Source organism: Saccoglossus kowalevskii, chromosome 4, assembly GCF_978046115.1.
Source record: "Saccoglossus kowalevskii chromosome 4, keSacKowa6.1, whole genome shotgun sequence".
In the NCBI taxonomy this organism is placed as follows: Eukaryota; Metazoa; Hemichordata; class Enteropneusta; family Harrimaniidae; genus Saccoglossus; species Saccoglossus kowalevskii.
In genome coordinates this window covers 26,217,762-26,245,718 of record NC_140644.1, presented here as the reverse complement: position 1 = coordinate 26,245,718, position 27,957 = coordinate 26,217,762, and the positions used below count along the sequence as shown (strand labels likewise).

Sequence of the window (27,957 nt, the reverse complement as noted above, 5' to 3'; positions counted from 1 at the left end):
CGTGTAGAAATCAATTACCCACCATGCTATGCGAACGAGTCTAACATGGCGGCTGATCGGCAATGTTGATGTATGTCAAAAACAGCTTCACACTCTCTGTGAACGATAATAAAACATGGTAAGTCGCTGCTGCTTTATCGCATTGCCATGCAATACATGGGTGGATAACGCTTCAAGGAAATCGTTGCAGTAGTGCATGGGGCAGTACCGATCTTTGCCGCAAGTTCACGTTTTCAACCGTGTTTCCATTTGTGTATTTTTTGCATTTGTTGCATTTATCTATAGGAAATGAATGCAGATTTTGTAGAGCGTGGTTCATAAACAATATATCGCGCAACTACTTTGCATATGGTGACATGGATGTCATGCGTTCGTGCTTATCTTTCCAGGGACCCAATGCATCTGCGCTTGAAAAGGAGATTGGTTCCGATCAGTTCCCGCCAAATGAACACTATTTTGGACTTGTGAACGTAAGTACTTATCGCTGAACTGTTAAAAGTGGGTGTGGCGACGTGAACCGAACCAAGTTCGATGTACAGTTATATTTTTATTTTTCAATGATGATTTCATATCGTTCATCGTCGGGTCGGAGTGTCTGTATCTTGTCGATGGACTTCGTAAAAAGAATATTTCCATCTAAAATGCTAAGAGCCTATATAGTATTAGTCTGATCGGAGATGAAGATAAGATTTCCCAGGAATTTGTGAATTTATTAATAATTTAATTAATAGAAAATTGAACAGCTGACATATTGTTGACTTTACGTGAGTGACTCCAGTTCACATACTTATCATGTTGTCCAAATATCACAATAATAGGTTAGGTTTGTTTTTGTGCTCTATATAATGGTATTCACAGTGAATGTACTATAAAACTATTTATTTCACTATTTTGATTTTTAGCTTCCGTGAAACGGAGCTTATGTGGTACCGGTGTCTGTGACTCTGTGACTAAAATTTGTTCCACTGATAACTCAAGATCTACAATTTCAATTCAAATAAAATTTGGCACACAGCTAATATATGATGAGCAGATGCGCTGATTACATTTTGGTGCAATTCCATGCATATTAATTAGTCAATTATTGCATTAATTAATTTATAACTTAGAGTCTTTAAAGTTTCTTAACAAATATTTGACTAGGGTGAGTAGCCTAATTTGCATATTGCAATAACGTATTCTGTCGCAAAAAAAAACTGGTAATATTTCATTGGAAGGTCTGCAAATTTGCGAATTTTAGTATATAATGATTTATTATATCATGATGGATGTTATTTGAGCAGATACTGCGACTAAAAACATCAAATGTATGCGAGTATGGGGAGTACGCATGCGTAGTTACAAGAGTGACGCGGCCATTTTTTCAGTTTGACGAAAAAGCAGTACCCTTTCCGATTTTCATGAACGCAAGTTCAATTTCACTTTGTGCGTCATATTCATCAATAGACAAAATCGAAGACAGATGCCGTACAACTTTCTGCCAATCTTGATTCGTAAATGTGCTGGTTACATGTACAGTGTTCTCCTCGGGCTTGCGTCGCTTAGACAATAGCTGTGCAACTTTCGTTTCGCCTGCAATTCTGCAGTGTTCTCATCAGGTCTTTTAAGGGTATTGGGTCCGATACTGTTCTTTCTTTCCATGATACTGTTTCCCCAAAGCTGGGCCGTTTCCAGGCCATTGTTTTGCAATGATGAATCAGAACAGAACAATTTGTGTGAACTGATCAATCCTAACTTATTATCTGGATACTCGTATTCACCTGTGGATACTTTGGCCTACTTTCAAGCATGAATATAGAAGGAAATCAACGATTTTTTTTCAGTATCGTTCCAGACTTTGCAAGAAATTTATATAATAATCACAGTGATCACAACTATTGGGTTCAAAAATTATTTATGATCATTCAAAATATAGTGGCCATGGCTGTCGGTTCAACCCAGTACTGACCTTCACCGCTATTGTGACGCCACGAGCAGAGAAAAGGAAAGCTGAATCCCTGCGTCTACACTTAATCCATGTATAAGGCAGACACCCGACAGCAACAGCAAGGAAGTTTGTCAGTTTTATTCAAGATATAAATTTTCTATTTTACGCATTGGAGCTACACAACGTGACTGAAAGCACTTCCAATGTGATCTAATTTGTAAACAATCTCTTTGCACACGACTCCCAGTGTCTTCTCCTTGGGCAGACAGTAATGTTTCACATTTGTTTTCGCGTGGTTTCCATCTTACTCAAATAAAACGAAGCAGTTGATTCCTATTTTACTTAGTGTTTATTCTTGTTTGATATTTTTAAACAAAAATGCACTCATTAAACAAATAGTAAATATGCAAGTTTTTTGTTTTTGCCGAACGAGGACAAGACAAAATGGCGGTAGTTATGTGTAGGGTCGATCGCAATCTTTGATTTGTATCAAAACCACGTCTCACAAATGAAATTTTTTTTTTTCGAGCGATAATTTGATAGCAATTAAACAAATTTCAATCGTTGGCGTATGTAAGGGCTGGATCACTTACTTTCAAGGGCTCAAAGTCCGGACGAACATTAAACTACGATGTTTTTATTTATCTGTTCTAGGTATGTTGTACAGACTTTTTAGTTGTACTATTTTGATGATTTAATTTCAAGAATCTGTCAAGGAAACAATCTGTTGTTACTTCACATGTTCACGTAGGTTTAATTTAGCAGATTTTACTTGTCAGCGAAAATAGTGAAATTTGCCCATTGCGTCAAGATCTATCCCAATTTGCTGCACTGAGGTTAATTGCGTTTTTAGCTCCGCTGTCGACTTTGTCGAGCGGAGCTTATTATATGAGTGATTGTCCGTCGTCCGTGTCAATGTTTTACTTTTTCGACTTCTTCTTGAAAACTACAAGCCTGAATGCTTTGATACTTGGTGTACATGTACCTTGGGTAGACCTCTCTTAGATTTGTTCATTTCATGATGATATCTTCAATTCTCTAATTTTGGTGAATATTTTTGTCATTTTTGGTAAAAAGTGATATTTTCAACTTCTTGTTAAAAACCGCAAGTCCAATTGCTTTGATATTAGATATGTATAAGTACTACATGTGGACCTCTCTCAGATTTGTTCATTTTGCAATGATATCTTTAATTCTCTAATTTTCATGAATATTTTTGTCATTTTTGGTAAAAAATCATATTTGCGACTTCTTATTGAAAACCGCAAGTCCAATTGCTTTGATATTACATATATAGGTACTACATGTGGATCTCTCTCAGATTTGTTCATTTTGTAATGATATCTTTAATTCTCTAATTTTGGTGAATATTTTTGTAATTTTTGGTAAAAAGTGATATTTACAACTTCTTGTTGAAAACCGCAAGTCCAATTGCTTTGATATTACATATATAGGTACTACATGTGGACCTCTCTCAGATTTGTTCATTTTGTAATGATATCTTTAATTCTCTAATTTTGGTGAATATTTTTGTCATTTTTGGTAAAAAGTGATATTTACAACTTCTTGTTGAAAACCGCAAGTCCAATTGCTTTGATATTACATACATGTATATAGGTACTACATGTGGACCTCTCTCAGATTTGTTCATTTTGTAATGATATCTTTAATTCTCTAGTTTTGGTGAATATTTTTGTCATTTTTGGTAAAAAGTGATATTTTCAACTTCATGTTGAAAACCGCAAGTCCAATTGCTTTGATATTACATATATAGGTATTACGTGTGCTTCTAACTCAGATTTGTTCATTTCATGATGATATCTTCAATTCTCTAATTTTGATGAATATTTTTGTAATTTTTGGTAAAAAGTGATATTTTCCACTTCTTGTTGAAAACCGCAAGTCTGTTTTGATACTATACATATTGTTCATTTTCTAATGATATCTTTTGTTCTTTAATTGAAATTTGCATTGCTAACAGCAGAGTATCTCAGCCGAGAGACTGCTTGTTTACTACTCCATCGCTAATGACACTAATTACCAAGAATTAAAAAAAACAAGTGAAATGAAGTCGCATTGGGAAAAAAACCCATAAGAAAATCAAAGCAAAAATTATTCAACTGCAGACGAGACAAACCCCGACCTCTAGAAATACCTCATTCATAGAGTGCCTCATTAGTGCCCTTTGTTTACAAGTATAGTGTCCTTGCATGTTTTTCAAAATCATGTGTTTCCATATACAGTATGTCATAAATTCTCAGACATCTTGATCAATTTTATTGATGGATTGACCGACATGCAATTACATTCACTTATTAGGCAAAGCCTATACCTTTATAATACATGCTCTGATCACACGGGAGCTATTTACAGTTTAACTTTGATTGATAAATTTACTGGTTTTTAAGTGCACAAATTTGCCAGTAAAACTATGAATTCTAAGTTTATTATACATGTTCACATAGATTTAATTCATCCAATTATCCTTATCAGTGAAAATATAACCCAGTGAATAATTAATCCATTTTCAGTAATACTTCTCCCTTAGCAGTCAATTGATGATTGTCGTCAATCTAATTTACGATCTTCTTTTTGGTTTCACTTGAAAATAATGCTGAAAAATATTGTTAATGTTTTGAGTAAAATTTTGTGTCATATGTTTTTCTTGTGTCTGTTCTATATCCTGGGTGTAACTGATCAACTCAACACTTAATATAGTCACAATCTAAATCTATAGAAGATATAGTGAGTTAATGTTTTTGATATCCTGCCAATAGAATCTTCAAACCACTTGACATAGCTACAATGGATAAGGGGGAATTTCCTTAATAGACGACTGGGGACAAAATACCTTGCGTACCTACTTAAGATATGTGTATACGGTTTACGAGTTGATGTGAAATGTTGTCATTCTACTTCCTTATTCTGGTTACATACCTAAATATTCATTAAAATTCCTAAGCTAATTAGTATACTGTATTGCAATTCACCAGTATCAATAAGACATAGTTTTCTCAAATGAACCACCTGTTACGGTTTCACCACAAAAGAATATCAATAATGAGACATTGCATGTAACAATTACATAACATTAAAATAACAGTTTTTGACTCCCGTGTGCGAAGCACAAAAGGGAGTCTTTGCAGTTACCCTGTCTGTATGTCTGTATGTATGTATGTATGTCACTTTTTTTGTTCCACCGTTATCTCAAGAACCACTAATCAAATTTTGGTGAAACTTGGTACATAGATGCTCTGGGATAATGCGCAGAGTTGATTAGGTTTTGGTAAAAATCTATGAATATTAATTACCTAATTTGCATGATAATTAGCTGATTTTTAGCTGTTCCAAGACTGTTCCGCTGATATCTGAAGAACCACTCATTGGATTTTGATGAAATTTGGCACATGAATGCTCTGAACTAGTGCGCAGATTTGATTAGTTTTGGGTAACTATCTATGAATATTAATTACCTAATTTGCATGATAATTGACTGATTTTAAGCTGTTCTATGACTGTTCCACTGATTTTTGAAGAACCACTCATTGGATTTCAATGAAACTTGGCACATGGATGCTCTGAACTAATGCGCAGATTTGATTAGTTTTGGGTAAAAATCTGTTAATATTATTAATTACCTAATTTACATAATGATTAATCAATTTTCGGCTTTTCCACTGATATCTCAAGTACTAATCATAACATTTCAATAAAACTTGGTACATAGGTGTCATATGACACTGCACATACCTGATAGTTTTTAGGGTAATATCAGTACATATTAATTACCTAATTTGCATAATTAATTAATTTTCAGCTTTTGATATTTCGAGTAGTAATGATCACGTTTCAATGAAACTTGGTACATAGTTACTTGAGGACTGTGCAGAGATCTAATTAGTTTTTGGGTAAATATTTGTGCATATTAATCACCTTATTAGCATAATTAGTTAATTTTCAGCTTTTCACCTGATATCTCAAGTACTAATCATCACATTTCAATGAGACTTGCGACATAGATATTCTAGGACTATGCAGAGACCTGATTAATTTTGGGATAAATAATTGTGCCTTTTTAATTACCTAATTTGCATAATTAGTTAATTTTTTGCTGTTCTATGATGTCTAAAAACCACTCATTGGATTTCAATGAAACTTTTAAAGAGTACCCATCACATTTCAATGAACGTAAGACTATGCACCATATTAGTTTTTGGTAAATATTTATGCTTCTTAATCATCTAATTAACATAATTAATACTGATATCTCAAGTATTGATCATCACATTTGAATAAAACTTGGTACATAAATGCTCTAGGACAATAGACAGTCTGATTAATTTTGGGTTAAAATCTGTTCATATTAATTCTCTAATTAGCATAATAATTAATATTTTTTTGGTTCTTATCACATTTCAATGAAACTTGGTACATTGTGCAGACATTATTAGTTTTACACTTAAATCTGTTCATATTAGTTACCTTATTTGCATAATTAGTTTTCAGCTATTCCATCAATATCTCAAGTATAAGTAATTTTGAATTAATTTTTAATGTGTCTCCAAAACTCTCAGCACACGGGAGTTTTTTCTAAGCTTTCTTTGATTTACGTATAACTTTGACTGCCCAATGTGGCTTATGCACAGCCATGATGTAGGTGAGTCTGTCTTTCTCCCCCCCCCCCCCCAACCAAACTCTTCACTGAAACTGAATCTTCCTGATTGTACAGTTGCATCATGGGACATCATTGTCAGTTTTATACACTAAATAATTGTAACATTTATTATGTGTACACAAAACCTTGCCACTTCACTCTACAAAAACATTGATCTTGAGTTTTTTGAAGTAAATCTTTTTAACAGCCATCAGCCTGGACAAGTTTGACTGTAAACTAACTTAGCGAATCTTTGAAAATGAATAAAGAATGAGTGATACAATACATGTAACATACTGTCATGTAGGGCACAAATACGCCAAGGTGTTCTCCACAATCCAAAATAGCTGGTGAGGGTCCTAATTTGCATACATTTTGCATAATTATTTTGCATACAATATTCTATCATTTATATTTGTTGTACATGCCAAACTGTACGCCCATTCAGTTTTTCATTATTCTTTTCTTTTTCTTTTTCTTCTTTTTCATTTAACTGAAACATGTTTACAAATTACAATCTTTTGAAATTCAATCAAATAGATATTATCAGTAGCAGTCATGGAAATCTATATCAGTATTTTACGTAATGCCTTGTTCAAAGTCGGCGATTTATACATTCTCAAAATAATTGGCAATCATGAAATGCAATGTGTTCGATTTACAAAGGACATGTACGAAAATATTTCCATTATATTGTAGAAAAATAAAAAATAAATGATTTGTCAAAATAAAATAAACCATAACCATGATTCTTTAATTTTTGGCATCAGTACTTACCCTGGGCGTGTCCACAGACAATACAATATTTATACCATTAGCTTTGATACTTGAAGTTATTATGGAAGTCAAGGAAAAATACTAGCAATTCACAGAAAATTGATAAAAGTATATGGATAGCGAAAGTAAAATTCAATCACTGCTTTTTCAATTACCGGGGTACTGTTGAAATGATTGGAGCATTATAAAATATCAATATCCCTTATTTTTCCGGGAATTGCAAAATGTCTTAGATCTTAAAGCAACACTGTTCACAGATCTGCACATGTGGGTAGGCAGGGCTCATAAAACCATCAATGTTTACATTATAGCAACAACCAGTTATTTGAGATCTGCAGAAGCCAAAATTATCTGTCATGCTTGGTCAGAACTAAATTTCGTTTGTGACAATACTAGTCACTACTGTGTTTTGAACTCTATTTTGCATAGTGTACATAAGGATTAACCAGAGAAAAAAACAATAACAGAATTGTAGAATGAGTACATGCACAGCTCTGACGACATTTAAGAGCTGTTCAATCACCAATTTTCAAAGACACATAATTGTCGTTTTATTCCCTTGAAATTGAAAATACTCGCAAACTTTCTATATGTCACTTCTAGCATGTGCATTCATCCATGTTAATTAAAGTAGAATTATGTACTGTAATTGGTTTAGTTTGTATGCACAGGTCATACACATGTAGAAATCTAATTTATGGAATATATGTAGAATTACATTAACACTTGATTTAATGCTGTTTTAATATAAACAAAGCCTTGGATACAAAGCGGTTACCATGGTACTCCTCAATAGTGTGGTTACCATGGTACTCCTCCAAAGTGCATCATAGTGTAGAATTATCAGTATCCCTGCATCCAAGTATCTCTCATAACTATCTCTTGTAATCTATTGTATTTCAACTGAATGTTGTTAATGCACTAGAATAACACTTGGGACATAGTAACATCCTTTCAAAGCCCTTCATTCTTCAACTTCAGATGAATGATGTTTTATTGTTATAATTTTGTTTGTTTGTGTGAGTTTCTGTCAAAATGCTACAATGCAATTACTACACACATGAGAAATTATGAGTTTCTGGTTCTCAATTGTTCAAAAAAAATTGGTGCTCCTTCTTTTAAGTTTGCGGTCCATCACCATGACCATAGAAGTTTTTTTTAGAGTGGAAATTTCTCTACATGCTCATTTGTAAAATGTAATTTTGAAAGTTAAGGGTTATCTGCACCAACATATGAAGGTGTGAAATCAAAATTGAGAGTAAAATACACTGTATAAGGTGAATGAGAACACTTGGTGGCTTGCATCGGTATGGACAGTTTTTAGTAATAACCATTTTATAAAAACTTTGTAGCTAAAGCATTTAAATATGAAGCATTATGTTTTAAAGATGAACAGATGTGAAATTTATTTGAAATATTTGCTTGATGTGTTTTAAATGTGTATTAAATAAAATACAAAACTGGTAACACATTTTTGCTGAATGATGTTAATTTAATATATTTTGTATCTACAACTATTCTGTGTTTTGCATAAATTACAAGTTTTTACCACTTCTTTCTTTTTCTCTACAGTTTGGGAATACCTGTTATTGCAACTCTGTTCTACAAGCATTGTATTTCTGTAAACCATTCCGTGACAAAGTGCTAGCATACAGAGCGCAGCCAAAGAAGAAAGAAACCCTTCTCACATGTCTTGCCGACCTTTTTAACAATATTGCTTCCCAGAAGAAGAAAGTTGGTGTGATAGCACCGAAAAAGTTCATAGCAAGGCTTAGGAAAGAAAATGGTAAATACAAATGTAACAGTATACACTTATTTGAAAATGTTTATTTTAGGTGACTGTGGAAACTTGGTTGCATAGCTAAAAAGATCAAGCAGGATTTACTTCCTTATGCTTAAAAAAAAATTAAAAATTTGTTTCTGGTCAGCACAAAATTTTGAAAAAACAGTTTTTAAAAAATCATGTTATCATTTTTTGTCAAAATCTATGCCAATAGATTGTATTTTTACATAACGATACTTCACCTTCGCATTGCGCTAAAAATGACTATCGTCAATATTCAGAAACTGTCAGAGAATATGTGTATGTCAGTACAGCAGAGCATTCTGATTGGTGAATAACAGGAATTATTACCTATGTACTGCAGTTTATTTTGATTCGTCCCTGAAATCAAAATCGGTATTTCCACAACCCATATGCAAATGAGGTCTGAGAGCAAACAAAGTAGTCCCTTCAGGAGTACAGTTTTTCGGAATAAACAATATTTAGAAGTACGATATTTTCCCCTTGGGGTACATGAATATACTTGCCGAGTGAAATGAAATTTGAACAACATAATGGTACTTTTAGACAGTCACTTATTTTGGCCCAAACTAATTTGCATATCACCCATGCAATAATGTTTTCGGTATTTTCACGGTCGATATGCAAATGAACATGGTATTTTCATTGGCTACCGAACTATTTTTATTTTGTAAACACATTTTCGTCTGCTATTTTTATCCAGTTCAAATCGTCCAACAACATTTTTGGCATGTCAGGTGTACATCAAATGAAATACTACGATTGGGAGAACTTAATGTATATTGACCACCTGGAAACTGAGTTCTATAAACCTTGAAGGGCTCTCAGAAGATCCACCAGCAGTAAAATCAGCGATTACTATGCAGCCGCAACCATCAACATCGAGATACCAGGTTTCTGCTGGTGACGTTGCGGCGTTACTCAGTTCCAAATAAAAATTACCAACGCCAAAAGAGCAACATTTTAACCGGTAATCAAGACTCAGTCAATCCACGACCAGCAAGCAACATCACACACGAAGTTGTAGCGTGCAGCTAAGCGACAACCGCTGTCGACAAAAGTCATCCCGTCTGTGGAGTACCGCAGTTGCACGGCGTGTTTGCCAATGCACAGTTCTGTAGCGGGACTTTTAACTTCAACATAAACTGTGTATCATAGTCGTCCAGTTCAAGTTCTGGTTCTGCCGTGGTCCCAACTAAACGTCAACGAGTTATTTATTCGGACAGTGACTCAGATTAGACGTCTGATTATTTTAATTTCAAACAAACAGTGACTCGCGTTCTCCGGGCGCGCTCTACACTGACACGCGCTGCTAGGGCGTAACACTTATATTGGAACATATTAATGGGCAATGGGGTTCCCTGACCTAAATTCCATCCCGGTTTGCACGTTCTTTCTTTAATACGAAATAATCAAGTATGGAACATATGTAATAATAACAGAACCCCACACCCTCCCCGTGGCTTTCGTTGCGTATGGAAGTTATTTTCACGAGTGATGCGGTGTATCCTGCGGCCGTACTTTCACGAGCGAAGCGAGTGAAAGTACAGCAGAATACACCGCATCTCGAGTGAAAATAACTTCCATACGCAACGAAAGCCACGGGGAGGGTGTGGGGTTCTGTCATATTACTTTGCATTTGATTGAAAATTTGCCACGATGAAGATATTGATGAAATCTTGTTTTTGGCTGTTTTGCTGCAATAATTTTACCTCGTAAATTCAGATAGTATGTAAATAATATTGTAATGCATATTTTTCGTGAAAATGTTTGTTTCTTCGTTGTGAAATTAATTATGATGTGATTCATTTCTCCAAAAAAGACATAATATTCCCCTTTAATCGGTGTGGTGAACGTAAGTTGTCATTTGCATAATTTTTCTAAAGGTAAGATGATTATAATGTTAAACAAACAAAAATTCTTCATCTTTTCGATGGTGGTCCTCGGGTATACCTCTACCCTGACTTTACATGTTGAGATCCTGGGTCTATGACCAGGGTATATGGCATAAATATTCAAGTGGAATACTGGGAATATAAACGTGAACATAGGTGTGATATATATTAATCTCTTCAACTCGTGTTTAATTTGTTCTGTTTCAGAATTATTTGATAATTACATGCAGCAAGATGCCCACGAGTTTTTGAATTATTTGTTAAATACAATAGCAGATCTTTTACAAGGTATGTACATGTACAATGTTCTGTATATATTGGGTGTATGTAAATTACAGTGTGACAAGTACATTCAATGTTCCACACACACACAAGCCATATTACATATTGTCATTTCTTATGTTACCACAAACACCATTTTGGCTAAGAATTTTATGAAATCTGATCAAAACCTGTATTCAATTGGAAAATTGTTCCCATTTGGGCCGAAGTTAACTAAAAAATTATAGATAAATATATATAATGGGAAAATGTTGCATCAAAATTTGGGAAGTAAAATTATCCAGTTTAATTATGATTCTGTTTATCTGATAGCTGAGAAGCAAGGTGGTAAACCCAAAAATGGTAATGATAATCAGATCAAACCAGAACCAACGTGGGTTCATGATATCTTCCAAGGAACATTAACGAACGAAACAAGATGTCTTTGTTGTGAGGCTGTAAGTTATCAATTATTCTTCTATCAGTTTTTTTGTGTATATTCAAAAGTGTCTTACTCTACTGATTACTGTAGGCAACTGTATATTGAAAATCTTCTAAGTTGTGTTTGCTATAGGTGTCCGAATTGTTGACACAGGAAAAATAAGACAATGTAACTGAATTGAGTGGTACTGTATGCAATACGAAACACAGGCCAGCTGATTATGATTGCCGCAAAATTTTTATCTCTAAACATATATATATTTTTAAGGGAAAACAATTTGGCTTTCATAAGCTAACCACATCAGTCATTAATGATAGTTTATGCATGAATAAAAATGTTGTGTGGGCAATTTGAAATAAGTTATCACAGAAACAATAAAAAAAACTCTAAATTGGGAAAAAGAAAAAAAAACCACACATTCAATTGACACCAACTTGTGTAAACATGAACTTATGCACTGTGTCACTGTGTGTTATCCGACTACAGGTTAGTAGTAAAGATGAAGATTTTTTAGATCTATCAGTGGATGTGGACCAAAATACTTCAATTACACATTGTTTAAGGTAAGAGACAACAACACAAGATGTAAAGTGACATGCCAAAGTCATCATAAACTTTGATGTCAGGAAAACAATTCTATAAATGGAATATTCGTATACAGACTCTCCCACTGTATTTACAGTAGAGGCATTCAAACAGCATTATTAGTGCCTGTTTAGATGCAGCTAATGGATTGACCTCCATGTGTCCAGCCATATCTCACACATGCTTGAACAGATTAGTTTCATGATCTAATTAAAAATGACCGAATGATTTTAAGGCCAAAAATGCATCAAAATCACTCATTTCCACTATTCCAGAACCGGATCTCAGTCGTGTATTGACGGACTCGATTTAAACATGGTACATACATAGAACTCAATGGGATCCTGACACTTGTCATTTCATTTCTCGGCCATATTGTTTCAAAAAATGCAGTTCTAAATCTATATGTCTGACATGCCTGGACTGATCAAATTTAAACTTTGCACATACATAATATTGGACAGGCTCAAAAATAGGCCTCAAAATACCAAAATCACACATGTTCACCATTCCGGAACCGAATCTTAATCATGCATAGGCGGATTTTGTTCAAACTTGGTACATACATTGAACATAATAGTACACATGTACCATAATGCACATTCAAAATGGCCGACTGGTGGTCGTTTTAAAAAAATAATGCATCTTTGAGATGCTTCAATCTATTAGTTCCCATTCAAAAACGGGGACTTACGGATGACCTCTGTACGTGTGTCCGTACATGTATTCATGCGTCCGAGCCTATATCTTACACATGTCTAAACCAATTACATTCAAACTTCACACATCATAAATAATATTATACATATGCACATCAATTTGTTTCATGATCTGATTCAAGATGGCTGAATGGCCATTTTGTGCTAAAAAATTATCAGAATCATGCATTTCTTAGTACATACATTTGACATTATGAGTCTCGGATGCGCGTCATTTTGTTTTTCAGATTGAATTAAAAATGGCTGCCTGGTGGCCACTTTGTTTTAATGAATGTGGTTCTAAAGCCAGAACTGGATCACATTTTATCTAGATCAGTAAAAAACAACCATGTGATCTTTTTATTTCTATACATTATTTACAAAATGAGCAAATTACCATTGATAATGTACTGTTGGGTTATTTAGAAAATAACAGAATTTATGTTCAAGTACATTTTACAGTAAAGGTATTGTTGGAGAGTCTAGGAAAATACTATAGTATACATTACACAAGGATGCAAATACTGGTATCTTGTGTATAACCATTTCGTGTCCAAATTGACAAAACACAACAAACAAAACTGAGTGGTCTAACATTGTGCTTGTACAGTGTTGGGCCTGTGTGTAATATTGATATAAATTTGACGCCAGTCAAACGAAGAATAACAAGATTATTATAACGAAAGTTATTGTGGTTCTCAATGCCATGGATTACACAGATACAAATTGTAGACATATAATAATTTTCTTTCTTTACTATTTATAGGGGGTTTAGCAGTACTGAAACTTTATGTAGTGAATATAAATATTATTGTGAAAATTGTTGCAGTAAACAAGAAGCACAAAAAAGGTAAACAAAATTATTGTGTGTTAAAATGCCTGTGTCGTAACTGTACATGTGCATATGGGTGAGGTTCACCCAAATACAAATGTTTGCATAGCGATCAGTTTGTTGTGAAGAGTTACTAGAAGCTAGGTGCTCATTAGTTATAACCATGACTTATGATTATTACTTTCTGCTATATTGTGTTTCAATGACAGGAGAACAATGTTATAGAATGTGCACATGTGATCTTCTGACAAACGTGTCTCTTACGAGAAAATGCAATTGTTTTTAGCGTTGACCTTTGTCTTCTTTATTCATCTTGGTAGAATTTGACTCACTCATACATGCATTGAAGCGATTGTTGATTTCTATATTATTTGATGATCACTGATCACACATAGTGAGTGGGAAATCACTAACAAACATGGACATACAGTGATAAAAACAAAAAAAAGATTTGAACTGCTCGAGTGTGTATATTTCTGACATGTGTCTACTCACTAGATACTATCGCCGCCGCCCAGGTATTGATTTTTAAAACACAGTGACGTACTACAAGGTAGTAGAACGCGTCAACCAGTACAACAAACCTAACAGTATAGAGACATCTGGTAGTATCTAGTAAGATGAACTGCCAATTATACACACCTACACTGTGCTTATCTTTTGTTGTTATCACTGCGCATTCCTTTTTGAAAGTGATTTCTCATTTTCAGTTTTCTTATTATAATCCAACATACTTTGTGGCGAGGCACTCTCTAATTATGGTAGCTACCAAACTTCCAATCAGAGAAAAGCTGCCTGAATGCGATTTGTATCACCATTTGGTCAAATGTAGTCAATTTATTCTAATTTAACTTGTCATTTTCTGATACCACTCAAGTTAGTCTGATTTTTTGAAAAATATATATTTCACCTTAATACATGTATCTTCGTACATGAGAGAATAATACTGATGTGTTTATGGTGTTGAGGAATGCATAGTTTTTAGATTTTAAATCTAATTTGTTGTGGTTTGGTCTGATTGTATGATTTTGAATACCATTGTATCCATTTGCAAATTTAGAAAATGACCAAGATAAATTAGAACCGCGATAGTTATAGGAAATGTCACTGAAATGAAAAGCAACTGGAGTCTTTATCTACATAGGATTTTAATTATATGGAAAAGATTGTACACAACATGTATCAACATGTGAACATTTTCATGAATTCACTGTGTTATATACGATTACAGAATGAGGGTTAAGAAGCTACCGATGATACTTGCCTTGCATTTAAAGAGATTTAAATATATGGAACAGTTACATAGGTATACTAAATTATCATACAGGGTGGTATTTCCATTGGAACTCAGGCTAATGAACACGGTGAGTTTGGAATTACTGATGATATTTCAGATATCTTAGGTTGATTGCCGAGAGTACCTGGCCAGAGTGGTTGCCAAACAGCACTGATTGAATTGATATTTGGTGAATACATTTGTATGTACACATACCTTGGGTAGACCTCTATTACATCACCTTTTGTCTGATTGGTCCAAAAAAAGATTGAATTCACTGAAAATTACAGAAAACAAATTTATTCCATTTTGAGCGGGAAAACAATTTTTGATGTACTTTGCTAGAGTTACATGCTATTCAATCTAAATATTTTGTCTCTTATTGCAGTCTGATGATGCGTTCAATCCTGACAAACTTTATGATTTAGTTGCTGTAGTTATCCACTGTGGAAGGTAAGTGCTTACAATTGTGTTAAACTTTATCCACTTACGGACAGTTTTATAACTATATATTACTGAATTTCAGACGACTTTACAGCTGTTTACTTTAATCCAACTACAATAACAGCTATTTACTGACCACATGGTACTCTTCAACTGTACTATGGATTGGATGGACATAAACAAATTTTTAAAATATTCTCAATTGTGTTAACATTGAATGAACAAATAATGTTTTCCATTTCACTCTGTCCATGTTCTTGTCTATTGAAAAATAAACAAAATATCGTGACTTTGATATCAGCTTACATCTACGAAAAAGAAAGGAAACCCAGACATCGTAACGATATATATTGCAAATTAGACAATTGTACATGGCTGCAGTTAGTCAGGTATTTCTGAATGTTGAAAATAAATTATAAGTGCCAGTCATAGGGGAGGTGGCTTTTATATACTAGTATCAGGCTAAGTGCTGGAGCTTCAGATATGAATAGTTACCGGGGTAACATTCTGAGTCACATACCCATCTCTCAACACGTCTTGTGGGATGGAAAACACTTGAATAGTCTGAACAACATTCAAACTTATCTTTTTATGCTGTTATTTTGATATTACAAAGAATAATGTCTTCGAAAGCTGTACCTGTTTTTTTTAATTTGTCTGTATCATTGTAGATGAAGGTCAAGGTATACATGTATGAGAGAAAATATCTCTTCCCATTGTTGTTGTTGACTCTGTTGTAAAACTGTTTCTTGTGATTACAAAAACTCAAACAGTTTACTTTATTCAATCACAGACATCCTTACAACAGGAGCCCTTATACGTGTATGATGTAAATAAAACAGTGACTGATATGTTCTTTCATTTACAGCGGCCCAAATAGGGGCCATTATATTACAATAGTTAAAAGCCACGGCTTCTGGTTACTATTTGATGATGATATTGTTGAGGTGAGTTATTATAATAATATTATGAGCTCAGTGCAAGGATGCTGCAAAATATGCACAAAGATAATAAAGCGGTCGTATTGACCAATGTGTAGCAGAGATTGATGCGACTACATACTTTTTTGTCTGGGTACATACTTTGTAATTTCAAACCTAATGTTGAGCAATAAGCCTTAAGGAAAGTACCTATATTGTAACAATTCACTACGTTCAATTACCCACCATAGACTCCGGTCAGTCAAAATGACTATTTTGAACTGTAGGCATTAATCAGCGATTCTGCCGGTGACGGAGAGATAGAATCCAGGTCAGGGGAAGCCCCATGACCTCAAGATTCTTTTACCCCTTACGTCACGAACCCACGTGACCGAGGCCACCTGGCAACGCCACAGGTAGCTGTCCATCACTCTTAATTTCTCTCCGCCTCGAGTGGAGATGAAATTTAGCGAGCTCTGCTGGATCGCCTGCTTTTTTTTTTCCTGTCCGGATTTATAGCTTGGGTTGTTGCCGCTGCTCGGCATCCGACATGGTAGCTGGTAGGATAAGTTTTCCTTGTCTTTTTTACCCTCGTGTCGTTTTCCCCTTTGTGTGTAGTATTTTTCACAGCAAAGAAATCAAAATCCGGCGCCACTACGTAGTCACATGTTGATTTCATGGCAGCACCTTTTACAACTGTAATTCGTTTCCCTCATGCATGTCGTCTTTTATTTTTAATGTATTTAGCAATATATAGGTGTGTAATGACAGCACCAGGGCTCGCTGCCGTTTTTCTTTCCGGTCTCCTCGTGTTTCGAGTCGACCGTGCAGTGGTTATATTCAGAATTTACCAGCATAGAAACCGCATCCGAGATACTTTGTCGTAGCTACGTGCGGGTTTCGGGGTTTTTGCGTGAAAGCGTGTTTTTTTCACTGGAGTTCTGAGGCCTGAGATTTTCTTTCAGAGCCATCAAGATCGCTGAGACTGCATGACCGCGTCACAGCAAGGTCGCGCGTCCAGTAAACAAATCGGTTAAAGTGAGTTGCGGAAAGTCCTCATGCTCGGCTACCGGTACTTCATGTACCGGGACGTCGAGTAAGAGGCCCGACGGTGGAGGTACCGATATTTTTCTCGGTCTCCTCCGCTGATCGGAGGGCATCCTCACAGTCTGTTTTTTTTCAGGCGGTGGTTTACCCGATTTTACCGGCTGCAGCTAGGCTGTGCCCCGGGAGGCTTTCCTCCTATGGGGCCCGTTGCGGGTCTCTTTGTGGACCCTTCCTCGCACGGCACCGGGTTTGCCTCCGAGTTGAGGGCTTTGGTCGAAGGACTGTCGGGGCAATTGCGTCCCTGGCAGGCTGGGTAGATCAGACGCAGTCGGAGCGAGCTGTCTCCACTGTGTCCCCTCGGTGGGCAAGCAGGAAGAGACACGAAAGCATGTTTGCATTCAAACACGTCTCTTCCGGGGAACCCCCGTTCCCAGTCACGGCTCTCCCACTTTTTTGGGGGGTGGCCGAGGCTCAGGCTAATTGCACCGGTCCTTCTCTGGATCCGCGGGCACTGAATGCCAACGGGGTGCTGGCAGCCAAGTCTCCGATCTCGGGGCAGGGCTTTCAGGGCAGGGCACGTGTTGACCCCCACTTTCAGCCAGCTAGGGTTCGTCACGCGGTAACGGTACAACGGTAACGAATTTATCCTTGTGTCCGGTCCCCGCTGTGGGTTTTGACTCCTTTTTTACCGGCCCACGGGCGTCCCCAGAGGGAACCGACCCTGTCATGAGACGCACAGTCGAACACGCTCCCTCTCACATATTTTAAGTTAGAGGAGACGCAGTTCACTCGCGTTGGATACAGCCGGTACTCCGGGCGGTCCCTCAGAGTCTTCCATCTATATGACTCGGTGAGCCACGCTTTTGGGGTGAGGCGGAGTATCATCGATCCCAGTGATACGATGTATATACCCCCACCCTTGATCCTAAAGCGACCACCTAAGGTTGCTTCAACGCTTATGGGATCACGGGCGTTGGGATCCAAAGCAACCCCGTCGGCACATCTCTCCCCTGTCCGTCTGAGTGCGGAGTGGGGCGCAGAGCACGCAAACGGTGTTGATGGGCAGCGTTGGTCAGCCGCGGAGGATGTAATGCTTAAGGCCCCCGGGTGGGGATAACGTTAGGCAACATTTCCCACTGGACCAAACGCTACCCGGTCGGTGTATTTCGGGGTCAGACCCCATAGCGTGGGATGAGACCAAAACACCCCCAACCGGATTCCAAGGCTCCTTCCCCAGACCCCGGTACCATGAATTTGGCAAACCGGGCAAAGGGGGATAGCCACGTTCCATGGGTGTCTTTGAGGACGACCCATCTAGCCCTGAGGGCAGAGTTGCTTGAGCGCATTATTATGCGTGCCCAGCACTCTGGTGACCTTGGAGGCAGAACGCACCAGCCTCCTAGACCAGGCGACATTTTTACTGGTGGGCCACCGCACATCTACGTGCGACACCCCCTAGTGTTGCCTGGCTCGCTTGGCCAGGGCCACTACTGTGCTACGAGACGCGGCCTTAGACGCATGTGTTTTCGCCGACAAGCTGAGCCGGGGTACGTCCCCACCTCAGTGACGCAGACTGGATACCCTCCACCCTCTTTGTTCAGGGAATGGTGGGTACAGTCTCGGAGCTTCGGAGTGCAATGAATCAGAGGGTTCAGATTGAATCCGCTAGCCAGTTGGTCCTGCCATGGGCAAGCGGAGGGCACCCCAAGCACAGAAAACACAACGCCCTAGGGCGTTGCCCGCTAGCCAGAGTCAGCCAGGAGGCAAGCGCTTATACCCTTCCATGGGAGGGAAGGGTAGTGGCGTGCCCCCAGGGAGGTAAGAGCCAGGTGGTGGCTCCTCACCCTCTCTGGGCGGATGTCTACCCGGCAGCAGGGGAAGCATGTTTGACGCTCACCTCTGCAACCGGGGGAGACAGGCACGTGTTCGGTGAGTGGCCAGGTCACAACTTAGTGACTACTTCAGGCCTTGGGGAACTCGCCTCATGGGGGAAGGGAGCACCCTCCCCCCTTGCAACTGCCGAACACATGGCCACACATCCCTGTCGTACACAGATTGCGCCGGTGTAGTCCGGTTTGGAGACGGCGGGTGAACGACCCCTGGACCTTCCCAGGTGGTGACATCCATTTACGGCATACCGCTGAAATCTCCACTTCCCCCCGTCAGTGTTCCCCCTGTTGGGCACTGGCAGGGGACTCCCGCAAGGCGGGAGCAATCAGACAGGAAGTAGCAGTTTGCTGGGGAAAGACGCCATACACAGGGTACATCAGCCGGAACTAAGTCCAGGCTTCTACCCAAATGTGTTCGTAGTACCAAATCTACAAGTGGCAGGCGTCCAGTTTTGGACCTAGACAGACTGAATCAGTACGTGCCCCTCGATCGGTTCCACATGGAGACACCATTCAGGGTTCTTCTCTCCATCCACCGTTTTGACTGGCTAGCCCCGCTAGATTTAAGCGGGGCCTACCTGCACGTACCGATGCACCTAGCGAGTTGCCATCTCCTTCAAATCGCCCAGCTGGGCCAAGTATTCGATCTTCGGTGCCCCCCCTCCGTTCGGGTTAGGCACAGCGCCCTACGTGTTCACCAGAGGGATGAAACAGGTAGTGCTGCTGCTTCACCAGATGTCGGTACACCTCAATCCGTACCCAGACTACTGGTTACCAACAACCCGGGCAAGGGGTAATAGCCAAACGCATCAAGCTAACACAGGATTTACTTCACCAGCTGGGCTGTTAGTAAATCGACAAGTCCCACCTCGAGCCAACGCGCAGTTGGTGTCCCTGGGCATGGAGTTTTGACACAGAGGTAAGCTTGGCTTAGCTATTTCAAGCATATTGCTTAGCGCTAAGCAGCCTAGCCGAATGCCTAGTCAGCGTTCCCTCGGTGTCCCTCCGTGAACTAATGCGGATCATCGGAATGATGACCTCGGTTCGAAGGGTCGTTCCCCAGGCCGCACTACGCAGCCGCCCGGTATAACACTTGTTATATCGCCGAGCTCTTCTATGGGAACTAGATAGGCGGGTTTCGATCTCGGACCAAGTGAAGGAAGCCCTGCCCTGGTGGTCGTCACTGACCAACCTCGGGCAAAGGGGCCCCCTTGGACCCGCTCGCCGCAGGCATGACTCTGGTAACAAATGCCCCCCCCCCAGGGTTGGGGAGCGCATCTATTGGACGAACAAGCCCAAAGATATGGCTCCCGCATAGTTTTGGGACCACCATATCAACCGGCTCGAACTGTGAGCAGTGTACAATTAGCACTACCACGCTTTCTACCCGTAGTTCGACCCCACAGAGTCCTGCTCCGCACAGACAACGCAGCGGTGGTCTCCTTCAAGAAGGAGGGGGGACGCATTCCCCATCGTTGTCGGTCCTAGCGGAGCAAAATCCTCCTTTGGTGCCTGGAATACAATGGGGAGCTAACTGCACACCACCTTCCACGGGTGAGGAACAGTCTGGCGACGCCCTTTCAGGGCGACTCCGTCTCCAGAACACGGAGTGGCTGATACCCCAGTGGGTAGCCTCCAGGCTGTTTCGGCTGTGGACGGTCCAAGGTTAGACCGTTTGCCGCACCCCGGAACACCAAGCTCCCGATGTACGTAACACTCCTGCTGACTCCAGGAGCCTGGGCCAGGGTCGCTTTGCTACCCCCCGGATCCACTTAGTTGTGTACGCTTTTCCTCCCTTCCCGCTAGTCCACCGGGCACCGGAGAAGACTTCGACAGGTGCACACCTGCATATTATCATTGGTTGCACCCAATTGGCCGAACAGGGCCTAGTTTCCACTTCTGTCGGAAACGATAGTCGAAACAACAGCAGTGCTTCCGGACTTACCGGACATGCCGTCCCCACCAGACGGCGCACTACCACGAGCCCAGCGGGTATCACTTACCCGCATAGAGGCTCTCATTAGACCCGCCCATACGTAAGCTTTATCTGAGCGGGCTGCCAACGTCCTGGCCAGGGCGAACTGGGATTCCACCAATACAGCCTACATTTCTAGGCTGCGAGCATACACTGGTTAGTGTAGCGGAAGGGAGATTGATCGATATCATCCCTCTATTGGCCAGGTAGCAGGCTCCTTCGTCCACCTGTTTGACGAAGTGGGTTTGTCCTACGCAGCGATCGTTGGCTACAGGTCAGCCTTGTGCCCCACCATTCAAACGTATGGGAACAAGACTAACCGATTATCCTACTATTAGGAGACTATTTACTGCTTTCCAGACGCTGAAACCCCATGCAAGGGAACTGCCCAACTGGGACTTGTCGGCTGTGTTGTCCGCTCTAAGCAGACCGCCTTTTGAGCATCTCCAATCAGCACCACTCAATTTTTTGAGGTGGAAAATAGTCTTCCTACTGGCCCTCTCCTCAGGTAGGCGCCGGTCAAAGCTAGGCGCGCACTATCCTTTGCGGACGGTTGTGCCGCTTTTATGGGCGATCAAGTTGTACTAAGACACGAATCGGGTTCTCGCCAAGAACCAAATCCCAGGACACGATCCTCAACCGATCGTCATCCCCCGGCTGGCAAATAGTGTCAGTCCGGAAGATCAGGAGGAGTTGCTTCTCTGCCCGGTCCGAGCGCTGAGTTGCTACGAGAACTGTACCAGGTTTTCTAGACGGGGAACCAAACACATGTTTTTGTGTTACGGCCCTGACAAGCGGGATAAGCCGGTTTCCCCTACTTCCATCCCCAGGTGGATTACTGCGACTGTACTGGAGGTCTATAATACACTATCCTCCTCAACACAGACCTTGCAGAGACACCAAGTACAAGAACATGAGGTCTGTGCGATTGCTAACTCACTAGCGCTAGCGTCAGGTGCCCCCCTCAAACACATTCTGAGGGCAGGCTTCTGGAGAACGCAGAACGTCTTCATCAACTACTACCTAGGAGACACCCAATCTATTGAGCAGGGTCTCTTCAGGTTAGGCCCCGTCGTAGCGGGTCAGGCCTTGTTTGCTGACCCAGCCCGAACGACTGCAGGGGTCTCTGCGCATAGGCGATAAGTCAGTCTCTGCATTTTTGCGGGCAGATTGTCTGTTCCACTAGCACTTCCTGGAAGCTCCCAGGTTTCGCTTCTGTCGACCTACGCCCTCATGCGAACTGTTTCGGTCCTACTTCAAGCTTATCACCCCCGAGTTCGGCTTGGGTCTAGCTTTCTCGGGCACACCGAACCCTGTCACCACAGCAGCATTGGCTTCTTGCTTCTGGGACAGCACAGGCAAGGTAAGACACCACCCTTCTTGGGTCTTAACTTAGGTCTTTGGGTTTGTTTTTCATCCCGGACTGGGGGATAGTCTTTCATCATTCTCCTTTTTTTTCTGTTTGCTCGGAAAAACCCGCCACCTATCGGTGTCTGACTCTGCCTACAGTTCAAAATAGTCATTTTGACTGACCGGAGTCTATGGTGGGTAATTGAACGTAGTGAATTTAGGCGAGGGTTCTTCGAACCCGCCTATTCACATAGTTCATACCCACCATAGACTCTGGGTCCCCCCCAACCTCCCCACTCTTTCCGTCGCGTTGGTCTAAGTCCTCGAGGCGGAGAGAAAGGAACCAGAGTGATGGACGGCTACCTGTGGCGTTGCCAGGTGGCCTCGGTCACGTGGGTTCGTGACGTAAGGGGTAAAAGAATCTTGAGGTCATGGGGCTTCCCCTGACCTGGATTCTAACTCTCCGTCACCGGCAGAATCGCTGATTAATGCCTACAGTTCAAAATAGTCATTTTGACTGACCGGAGTCTATGGTGGGTATGAACTATGTGAATAGGCGGGTTCGAAGAACCTTCGCCTAATTCCAGAGCACTATCTCTCAATATGGACTCTCAAGTACAAGATCAGATACACAATGTCAATCATTTTAATGTTAAATGCTACTGTAAAGTAGTATCACTGTAACGTAGTATCACTGTAACGTAGTATCACTGTAACGTAGTACCAATGTAACGTAGTATTACTGTAAAGTAGTATCACTGTAACGTAGTATCAATGTAACGTGCTATCACTGTAAAGTAGTATTACTGTAAAGTCTTATCACCGTAAAGTAGTATTACTGTAAAGTCGTATCACCGTAAAGTAGTATTACTGTAAAGTCGTATCACCGTAAAGTAGTATCACTGTAAAGTAGTATTACTGTAAAGTAGTATCACTGTAAAGTAGTATCACTGTAAAGTAGTATCACTGTAAAGTAGTATCACTGTAAAGTCTTATCACCGTAAAGTAGTATTACTGTAAAGTCGTATCACCGTAAAATATTGTCACTGTACAGTAGTATTACTGTAAAGTCCTATCACTGTAAAGTACTATCACTGTAACGTACTATTACTGTAACGTAGTATTACTGTAAAGTAGTATTACTGTAAAGTAGTATCACTGTAACATAGTGTCACTGTAAAGTAGTATCACTGTAACATAGTGTCACTGTAACGTAGTATTACTGTAACGTAGTACTGTAACTTAGTATCATTGTAACGTAGTATCACTGTAACGTAGTACTACTGTAAAGTAGTATCACTGTAACGTAGTATAACTGTAACATAGTATCACTGTAACGTATCGCTGTAACGTAGTATTACTGTAAAGTAGTATCACTGTAAAGTAGTACATGTATCAACAGAAATTGATATTACAGACATGTCATTTCATCTCATTTCAGAAAATTGATGCACAGGCAATAGAAGAATTCTACGGATTGACGTCAGATTTACAGAAGACATCCGAATCAGGATACATACTATTCTACCAATCAAGAGACGGCACATGATGCTCACATGATGCTCACATTACAGTCACATGTACATAATATATGCGTATTTTGAACTGAGGTGCATTTCGACCTACCATGATTGTATCTTTTTTGTTGTTGTAGATAGCGTTTAGTTTTTTGAGCTGAGCCTGTTTTGACCTGCACAGCTTGTTACGATACTTTTTATGCCAGATCATTGTATCCTTCAACCCTGGGCTTGCCTTTTTCCTTCCTATGCCCTACAGTAATGCTATCATTATTGTGTTTGTGTCTCTACAACAATGTACAGCACAGCAGTACAAAATTAATATGACAAAATTGTTTTTTTCTCACCTGGTTTAGAAATACAATGAAATATGTCTAATTCAACCTGTGAGACTAAATAAAATGTTTAGTTTACAGTAGAACCTGTCTGAACTTACTACCTACAGGACTTGTTCAGTTTACTGAGATATTCAGTTTTTAGAGGTCTTACAGTGAAACATGTCAAAAACGAATATCATTGGGACTTAGAAAATTAAGTTTACAGAGATGTTTGATTTGATGGACGTTTTTAAACAAAATATGGAATGGCTAACTAGTGAAAATGAGTAAATTTTGAAATATTGAGTGAAAGGTACTAGCAAAAAAATAATAATTCACAAGAAGTAAAAAAAACAAAAAAACATTAACAAATTTCCTTATGGTGTTAAATCCTAATTTGTCAGCCATTTATCCCAAGTTTGTTCATAAAATTTTATACAGCCATCAAAAAGAATAATTTAGCAAAGGTTAAAAAACTTCCTATCCCAAAAGTGATTATCCTGAAGTTAACACTATGTTTCATTGTAGATAGGTTTTAGGAGTTGCCACAGACTTTATAGTCTCTTCATGGCCACCATCTACATGTGTTCTTGTTTTTACTTTTGTCATTTCGATCTCCTCGCAGTGCAATTCAATTATTCCATAAAACTTAACCTTCTGAACCCTTTAATTACCACAATATCTGAAATCTTGTCACGTGTATTTACTTTCCATTTTCAAAGTAATTTAGACAGTGTTCTTGTCAGGGTATTTGTTTTTACATTTTGTGAAATATATTAAACTGCAGTGCTCCCTCTGGAGTCGTATTTTGAACATGCATTTGATATTTGTTTTTATACGTTACTTTTTTTCAGTCAAGTCTTAAATTTTTAAAATGTTACCAGCTCCCAAATTACGGTTCTTAGATTATTGTCCCATCCTGGCACAAGTCTATATAAATATTCTGTTTCTGTGAGATTGCACATATATCTACTAAATGTCACTGTATATACTGCAAATGTATAAACACACTTTCTAGCATCGCAGCTAAATTGAATTGGGAATTTCAGTTACCTCTAAACTGTAACATTTTTGTTACTACAAATTTTAGTGATAAAATTGCTGAGGCTGTTTTAAGGACGCCAATAAAATGTTCATTCATGCTTAATGGAGTTTTCTAACTTTAAAAAACAAAAAGAAATTCTTGAAATCCACCAAGATGGGGTGGGTACTATACTGTTCAAAATTCTGAAATAAAAATATATGGTAACCAAACTAGTTTTTCCACAAAATGACCTCGAAAATTGATCAAAAATGTGCGTTTTGAGTAGTTTATAAATGGTTCGTATGGCAGAAACATCCAATCATAACACAAAATTTTGTTTGTAAAAAAATATGTAGTGTTATGAGGGGCTGGCTACATATGGCTGTCATGGAAAATAGAAGAATTTTGAATATTAGTGGATTTCTATGGAAAATGTTCTAAAATGGTTGCTTCTGGATTATTTTGTATATTCTTTCTTGAAAACACATCCTTCTTTTACCAAAAAAACTTTAAATATGATGACTTACATGTATGTACACATCATTTTTTTAATGATTTACATGATAAATTTTTATGGTAGCAAACTACCTTAATTTTGCAATCTTTTCCGACTTTGCCTCTTACTATTTAAGTGGTTGACAATATTCTGCAATCTCAGTTTCATTATATTCAAACAAAACACAGTAAAGTGATCAGGAATTCTTAATCTTAACCATGACAAGACTATCTTAAGATGTGACATATCATAAATAAATGTCTACCAGAGATCACACTAGCTTTGTTGACTGCACATCCTTTTAATCAAAGCAAATGTCTTCTAGATGGATGTAAACATAACATGTGCATATTTTGTGGGCGCATACAGAATGGATAATGCATGGTGTATTTTATAATGTCACAATGTCCATCTCAATTTTTTAGTTCTGCTTAACCACATACAAAAAAACAAAACAATCCAATGACTGCATATAATATGCATTATTATACATCTGTCACCATCAGGCATAATTTTGTGTTATTATATGGGGTATTTTCATTCTACCATATTAGGAAATGCAAATTCCAAATATGGAATAATTACGAGCACAAGCGTCCTCTAATAATAAAAACAAACATGGCTGCCACCAGGGTTTGACTGGACTCCACACAAAGAAGTTCACTGATTCTGTTCTAAACTTTTTGAATTTCGGCATTCCTGTGACGTATCCTTGGTAGGAAAAGATGTATAATAATAAGGTTATTACGAGAATACCTCAAAGTATGCACTCATACAGTTCGCTGCGCATTGACCTCCACTGCGTGTTGGTTGATACTCCAGCTGTACTGTTTTTGTGCATACTTTGAGGTATCCTCGTAATAACCTTATATTATTTATTATGCAGTGATGCCTATATGATGTAAATCTACTTATAAGATTGTAAGACTGATGAACATCATAAATTGTACTTCCATCTTCTTATTGTTTTCCGCTGTTCGTTTCGGATTAGTGTCATTCTGTATCAGATTGGCCAGTGACTAAACTGGAAATTAAAGTGGTATGTTCAACTTAAAATTTCTGTTTCACTCTAAAATGAAAGATGTAAATACATTTTAACAGCACTACAATTTTTGTTTAGTTTTGGAAGTGTGTTTATAAACTTATTTTTTGGTGCAATACTAAGTATTTTAGTAACTGTTCCATTTGACAACATTTTCTTTCAGCAATCAAAAAACTTTACCATTTTGTAAATTTAACCCCTCACCAAAAAGTGTATTCTATCTGACAAAACAAAAAAACACTGAGCTAGTGTGATAATGTGACATTTATATTCAGTTTAATTATACCACTAGTATTCTCCTCTTGATACAAGTCATTTCAAGGCTTCAACTTTGAGTTAGAAGTTTTAGCCCTGCCATTGATAAACTAACTATAAACTAAGCTGAAATTTAGATTATATGTGTTATTTCTGCTAAAATAGCATCACCAACCAAGTTTTACACATTTCTGCACTATATTTGCAGTATTTTCAATGACTAAATGCTATATATGATATTCCCCAAATCGGTACTCAGACTCTCATGTACCGCTTATATAAACTGTTAATATGATGTAACAACAAAATTTCTATGTATTGTAAAATTTGCTGTACTGTATATAAACTATTAAAATCTTGTATAAATTGCTATGTTGTTACAGAAGAGTTTCATTCATTTCTTACCACGAGTAACACATTACCAGCTTTTCCGTGTGACTGTATTTACCATATTGGTTTTTTGGACTAAGTTTGGTTCTCAAAATGTAAGTGCAGGAATTAGGAATACATATTTGGCATATCACTGCCAA

At 38.6% G+C, this 27,957-nt stretch overlaps 1 protein-coding gene across 2 annotated transcripts; it reads left to right on the top strand.

Moving 5' to 3' along the window:
* The first annotated feature begins 18 nt into the window (after window positions 1-18).
* Window positions 19-27,797, top strand: LOC100374428 (ubiquitin carboxyl-terminal hydrolase 12). 2 transcript variants are annotated; one of them, XM_085498018.1, is made up of 11 exons: window positions 19-118; window positions 390-470; window positions 8,931-9,144; window positions 11,265-11,345; window positions 11,652-11,776; window positions 12,247-12,323; window positions 13,810-13,893; window positions 15,107-15,239; window positions 15,540-15,604; window positions 16,464-16,542; window positions 24,218-27,797. In XM_085498018.1, exons 1-11 carry the CDS (start codon window positions 116-118, stop codon window positions 24,323-24,325), a joined length of 1,050 nt encoding a protein of 349 aa, XP_085354144.1. In that variant the 5' UTR covers window positions 19-115; the 3' UTR covers window positions 24,326-27,797. The 2 variants fall into 2 exon arrangements, with proteins under 2 accessions (XP_085354144.1, XP_077867215.1); XM_078011089.2 differs by having other exon boundaries at window positions 286-470.
* Window positions 27,798-27,957: the final 160 nt, after the last annotated feature.